Source organism: Herpailurus yagouaroundi, unplaced genomic scaffold (genome assembly GCF_014898765.1).
Source record: "Herpailurus yagouaroundi ecotype Mexico unplaced genomic scaffold, PumYag 387, whole genome shotgun sequence".
NCBI lineage: Eukaryota > Metazoa > Chordata > Mammalia > Carnivora > Felidae > Herpailurus > Herpailurus yagouaroundi.
Genome location: NW_024412604.1, coordinates 1,487,898 through 1,494,623, shown reverse-complemented (window position 1 = coordinate 1,494,623; position 6,726 = coordinate 1,487,898). Strand labels below are relative to the sequence as shown.

At 55.4% G+C, this 6,726-nt stretch overlaps 1 protein-coding gene across 5 annotated transcripts in view; it reads left to right on the top strand.

The window, feature by feature from the left end:
• The window catches only part of TPRA1 (transmembrane protein adipocyte associated 1), a 15,429-nt gene extending 13,351 nt beyond the window's left edge, over positions 1 to 2,078 (top strand). For 3 of the 5 annotated variants that reach the window (XM_040463307.1, XM_040463309.1, XM_040463311.1), the window contains 2 exons: positions 65 to 145; positions 1,404 to 2,078. In XM_040463307.1, coding sequence (XP_040319241.1) covers positions 65 to 145; positions 1,404 to 1,647 — 325 coding nt within the window. In that variant the 3' untranslated portion in view covers positions 1,648 to 2,078. The remainder of the gene's footprint in view (positions 1 to 64; positions 146 to 1,403) is intronic. The other 2 variants (XM_040463308.1, XM_040463310.1) reach the window with 1 other exon arrangement.
• The last annotated feature ends 4,648 nt before the right edge of the window (positions 2,079 to 6,726 follow it).

The following is a 6,726-nucleotide window of genomic DNA, read 5'->3' as shown; positions in this document are numbered from 1 at the left end:
GGAGGCCAAGCCGAGGCCCCACCCAGAGGAGGCCCCTCCCTGACCCGCTCCTCCTGCCCCCCAGCTGTGTAGATGCCACCACATTTCTCTACTTCAGCTTCTTTGCGCCCCTCATCTACGTGGCCTTCCTCCGGGGCTTCTTCGGGTGAGTCTTCCCACCGGGGGGGGGGGGGCGCGGGGGGGGGGTGGGCAAGGGGTGTGGGCCCCGAGGGGTAGGCGGTGGCCTGCCTGCTCGCCACCCCGCCTCTGGTGGTTTGAGGGCCGTGAGCTCCGCCTCGTGGCTGCCGGCGGAACTGCGCCTCCAGCTTCCTGCGCCTGCGCACCCGCAGCTGCGGGGTCCTGAGCGTCCCTCGCCCCGGCGCAGGCTCGGATACCAGGAAGGCGATGCTGATGAAGGGTGTATGTATATTCCCACACGTGCTTACACGCACGCATACACATTCGCACATTATATATGTATGCACGTCACACGTTATATATACAACACACACAGACATAACGCACTTTCCCCGCAGGAGAGTGGCTCTGCGCTGTTCTACACTTGCTGCTTTTCGGTCTACGGTAGATTAGCTAATTCTTTTAGCAAGCGTTCACTGAATACCTACTCCGTGTCCCGCACCACTGCAGCCGCCAGACACCGCAGGGGACAAAGGAGACACAAGTCACCATGCCCCCGGATTCAAGCTGGGAGTGGCTGGGGAGAGGAGCAGGCCTGGGGGAAGCCGGCCTGTAGTGCAGCGTAGGGTGGGTGCACTTTGGTGCACGTGGCAGGGAGACAGGATGCTAAGGACACGTGGGATGGAGGCTTGGACCCTGGGCCTCTATTGTGGCAGGAGTGCTGGCGTTTTGCCCCCCACCCCCACCTGCCACCGCATCCTCCCCCACCTGCTGGGTTTGAGGAGGTGGGGGCATCAGAGGTGGGGTGAGAGGGGCTGGATTGGACCCCAGCCCAACCCTGATCCGTGTGGGACCTTGCACGTGTATTTATCTCCCTGGCCTCAGGCTCCTTTTTGCAAATCGGGTGCAGTGCTTCCCCATCAGTGTTATCGCAATGCTGGAGGGACCGGGTAAATGCAAAGTGAGAGGTCATAAAGCTGCAAGGGTGGAGGTCACAGCTGGTGTTTGCGGAGCACCTCGGGGCCGGAATTTACCTCCATTTACCCTCTTGAGCTCAGAGTTGTACAGAAACAGGCGCAGAAGTCCTTGCCCAAGCTCACATATGGGCTGAGTTTTGAAACAAGTCCCATTGGACTCCAGAGTCCAAGCCTTGGGGACCTCCCAGGGTGGCGGTTAGGCAGCCATTCGTGTGTCTCATTCCCTGGCCGAAGGCCTTATTGCCCAGAAAAGGAAGCCTTTCTTGACCCTCCGGTGGAGCTTCCCTGTCTCTCTGTCCTCCCCACCAGCTCGGAGCCCAAGATCCTCTTCTCCTACAAATGCCAAGTGGACGAGACTGAGGAACCAGACGTGCACCTGCCCCAGCCTTACGCGGTGGCCCGGCGAGAGGGACCGGAGGCGGCAGGGGCCGCGAGTACACAGTTCGACTCGGCCGGAGGGGTGGCCTACCTGGACGACATCGCCTCCATGCCCTGCCACACTGGCAGCATCAACAGCACAGACAGTGAGCGCTGGAAGGCTATCAACGCCTGAGTGTGGCCACCCTGGCAGGAAGGCCTGCTGGGGCCCGCAGAGGGCAGACTGGAGAGAAGGCCAGGGCGCGCAAAGCCCCTGGTGGAGGGGGATGAGGTCACAGGACCTTCTGTGGGCGGCAGCCCCGTGCGGGCCCTGTCCTGCCCTCTGCGTTGCCTGTGGCCACCTCTGCTCTAGCTGGGGGCCGCCTCCCCCTTCCACCTGCCCTCACCCTGCTCAGCGACATGGCCCAGACTCCGATCTCCCAGGGCCTGCTGAGGGCGTCTCCTTTCTCCAAAGCCTGCACACCCGGGACCGGTCTGGCCTCCCTCGTCCCTTCCAAAGTCCCCTCCCCGTGGCACTTTGGCCTCTTCAGAGCCCACTCTGGCAGGTGGGCTGAAGTGTGGATATTTTCTTGATCTATTTTTTAATAAAAAACAAAAGGAGCAGAAGGTGTAGCTGTGGAGGTTCTGCCGGAGCGCCGGGGCCGGGGCGAGAACCCGCGACGTACAGAGGTCCTGGCAGGTCCTGTGTCCCCAGCCCTGGGAGGCTCTGGGCCCCTTCGTTTGCTCAGCCAAGGAACACTGGCCAGTGCCCAGGCTGGCTGCTGGGGACATGGAGGGAAGTCGGATCCCAGGGCTCCCTGCCCCAGGCCCCTTTTTGAGCAGAGGAGACGCACGTGGAAAGAGAATCATGGTTCTGTGAGCTGTTGTCTCCCTACCCTGTTGGGGAGCCCGGGGTTTGGGATGAGCCCTGCGGGCCCCATCCTTTCTCTGCTCCTTCTGCTCCGCCATCTTGGACAGGCCGCTTCTCCTCCCCCAGCTCCCGTTCGGCATCTGGAAAATGGGGATTAGAAGGCCTGTCTTCGAGGGCCTCTTGTAAGGGTTAGGAAACGGTAGGCGTGCACGGCTGGCAGATGGTTATGGGGCAGTAGCGACAACTGGATTGTTTTTAGCCCCTAGAACAGTGCTTGCCACGTAACAGGTGCTCCGAAGGTAGGATGGCAGGGAGTTGATGGGATACGCTGAAAAGGGGCCAGAATAAAGCAACCTGTGAATAAGAGAGAGGGCTGTGTCCATGTTGCTGCCATTGTACTGAAGTCTGTCCCTGAGACTTTGGGCAGCCGGAGAAAAAGGGAGTTGCCAGTTACGCGATCCCCTGTGCCAGCGAGGAGGAGGAAGGCTCAGTGGGACCACAGGGGTGCTGAGGGTCAGGCCCAGCCCCGCCTGCGCTGCCAGCCCTCTTTCGTGGGAGAACAGCAAGGGCACTGGCGGGGGGGGGGGGGGCCCATGAGGCACGCTCGCCGGGATCCGGGGCCCAGAGGGCCGTCCGTGGGCCCAGACACCGGCAAGTGCAAAGGCACAGCCGGGGAGGGGACCGTTGGGGCTGTCAGGAGGTTGCTTCTCTCAGCTTTCCTAGAAGCCTGTTGGGGGCGGGGGAAGGAGGCTTGCAGCGCCTCCCAGGCAGGGCAAACGTTGGGGGCCTGGCGGGACCGGACAGTCCAGCCCGGAGCTGCATTCAGTGTCTGCAGCCCGGGACGCCTGTGCCGAGATACCAGACTCACAGCCGGGGTTTGCTCAGTGTGGTGACGGACCAAATGGCTGTGTCAACAGGGAGGCACCAACAGAAGAGAAGAGGCTAGAAGCCTACCACTTTTTTTGTTCTGATCTTAAAGTTTGTGTTTTAATAGGTAATAGACGTACATGCCAAAACACACACACACACACACACACACACACACACACACTCAAAAAAAACGAGGTGCAGGGAGGTGTACGATGAAGTTTGACTCTCCTCCCTACCTTGACTTTCAGGTTCCCTGTCCCCTTCCCCCCCGAAGCACCACCGAGGCCAGGGGCTTCATTGCCTTCCAGAGGCCCCCGTGTGTATTCATTACCCCTGTTCTGGGAACGTAGACGTTCTGTAGATTTTTTCCTCACTGACATCTGATCTTGGGATCATCCCATGTCAGATGCGAGAGCTGCTTCCCTCCGGCAGCTGCATACATTATGGATATATAGCAATTTATTTAACCAGTCCCCTTGGGATGGACTTCTGTTCCTGATCTATTTTGCAACAACAGACAGCACAGTGGCAAAAATCCTTATAAGTACGCTTTTGGTAACTCATGCAAGTGGAATTACTGGAGCACACGGTCTTCATTAGTTTTAATTAGTCTTACAGTCTTCTGGCAGAGACTAATAGCCGTCCTCCAATATATGTCCTCCTTTTCTTCCATTGTTTTTTAAAAAAATTTTTGTTTAATGTCTATTTATTTCTGAGACAGAGAGACAGAGCGTGAGTGGGGGAGGGGCAGAGAGAGAGGGAGACACAGAATCCGAAGCAGGCTCCAGGCTCCGAGCTGTCAGACAGAGCCCGACGCGGGGCTCAAACTCACAAACCATGAGATCATGACCTGAGCCGAAGTCAGATGCTCAACTGACTGAGCACCCAGGCGCCCCTCCTTTTCTTCCCTTGTAATGGAATCCCTGGTTTTTTTAAAAGCTGGATACACAGCTTCCTGGAATAAGACTACATTTTCCAGCCATCCTTGCAGGTGGGTGTGGCCATGTGACTACGTTCTGGCCAATGGGATGCAAGCATGCACACAACTTCCTTAGAGAGAGAACAGGCTCTGTTCCTTCCTGCTAACTGGGATGTGGTTGCAGTGGCTGGTATTGTAGCAGCCATCTTGAATCACAGAGTATCTTGGGAACGGAAGCCTCTCACAGAAGTGCAGCAAGACAGAAGGAGCCCATGTCCTGACACTGGTGCATCCATGGTGGCCTTGGACTTCCTTCCTTTTTAGAAAAAAAAATTTTAATGTTTATATATTTTTAAGAGAGAGAGAGACAGAGAGAGAGAGAGAGAGAGAGAGAGAGAGAGAGAGAGAGACAGGGCACACATGGGGGGAGGAACAGAGAGAGAGGAAGACACAGAATCTGAAGCAGGCTCCGGTCTCTGAGCTGTCAGCACGGAGGACAACGCGGGCTGGAACCCATGGACTGTGAGATCATGACCTGAGCTGAAGTCAGAAAGAAGCTTAGCCGACTGAGCCAGCCGGTGCCCCTTATGATGGCTTTTTGAATATGAGGGAGAAAAAAATGTCTACTTTGTTTAAACCGCTTTGGATTTTTCTCTTATAGTTCAACCTAATCTGAACCAGCACACTCTTCAAGGAGGCTGTACGAGTATTAACTCCTACCAGTGCAGACATTGACACTCATTGACATTAAAAATTCAAATTTTTAATCTTCCCGGAAAGACTTGCTTGCTCCTGTTCTTCTAGGAGCACTTTCCAGATGGCAACAAACACCACGCTGAAGAGTGGCCAGAATGTGGGGAATTCTGGAAGCCTTGTTATGGCGATGGAATTAACCCTATGTGGCCCAAGTTCCAGTCCTACCTCCCTGCTGCCTCTGCTCATGAGGTATGGACCTTGGGCAAGTTGCGTCTTCTCCCTGACCTTCGATTTCCTCATAGGGACTCAGGGTATCTGATGACTGGTTGCTATCTAATCTTCCCTTCCTTAGTAACCACACCCTGGTGTTTCGTGGTTCAGTGAAGCAGGCAGGTGTAAGGGGACATTCCTTGACCCTTTGTAGTCACTCACATGACTAAGTTTTGGTCAGTGGATGTTAGCAGAAGTATGAGACTTTCTTTAACACAGACTGCTTAATGGGCGTTGACTCAGCTAGGAGGTGTGCTCTTTTGTCCCCCTGCTTCCTACAATGCTGATGTGATGACCGACTCTCTGGCAGCCATCTTGGATGATGAGGTAGGTGACTTTGGGAAGCTATGCCTTGGGACTTCTCAAATAGACAGAACAACAAGTCCTGTCCCCAGTGATGGTGGTGCTGTACCAGCACTGGACTGCTACCAACAGGCTTCCTTAACGGGAGAGAAAGAAACTATCTTGTACACAGCAAGCTTGGTCCTAATGACAATATGTGAGGATCAAAATAGCCCCCCTCCCACCACCAACAGGTCACTCGCAGGAAATAGGATAATATTTTGAGATAGTAATTGTGTCTTTTCCTTCTTGAGCTTCGCTTTCTTTTCCCTTTCATGTCAGGGGGAGTTGGGTCTTGTCCTTCTTTACCCAGGGAAGCCCACAGATGGTGGCTGACCTCCTGACTTTGTCCCAAATGCCTTGGGTTACTGAAGGCAGCAGGTGGGGATTCCCTTGGGAGTCAGGTCTATGTGTCCCTGAGCGTTGAGGACCAGGCATGGGGGAGGCCGGGCTCCAGATGAGGTGGTGCCCTTGTGAGCCTCGGGAGGAAGACTTTGGGCACAGCGGTCTCCAAGCCCAAGTGATACAGACACTGTAGAGCTCTGAGCTCAGCAGGTCCCTATCGCCAGGAGCACCGGAGGCCTTAGGGGTAACAGCTGGGAACACGCGACCAGTGGTGTAGTGGCCTGCCAGGTACTGCAGGCCAGGTGGCTAACATGACAGACATTTCCTTCTCACGGTTCTGGAGGCTGGAAGTCTGGGATCAAGGTGTCAGCAGACTTGGCTTCTCCTGGGGCCCCTCTCCGTGGTGTGTTCGCTATGTCCTCAGATGGCCTTTCCTCTGTGCAGGCACGCCCCTGATGTCTCTCTGTGTGCCCAAATTTCCTCTTCTTATGAGGACACCTGTCAGATGGATTAGGGCCCGCCCGAATGGCTTTGTTTTAACTTAATCGGCTCTTAAAGGCCTTGTCTCCAAATACAGTCACATTCTCAGGTGCTGGGTGTTAGGGCTTCACCGTGTGACTTTGGGGGGGGGGGGAGACACAATTCAGCCCATAATAAATGGCATGAAAGCTTCTCTTCCCCTGACATCCTGACACTGTACCAGAGCTAGGAAACTTGACCTGAACAACAGAGGTGAAATCTTCCACCCGCTCAGCAGAATCAGACCAACTAGGAAATTAAGGAGCCTTCTAGAAAGTCACTTGTATGTTTGTGGCCTGGGATTCACTGCTCCGGTGTAAGGGGGGTTCGCTTGAGGATTGCCCACACATTCTGCTTCTCTTCCTTCCGGACACACATAGAGGATCATTGTACTTCCCTGCCCCCTTTGGGGAGAGGGGTAATGCCGCGGGACTTACCTTGAT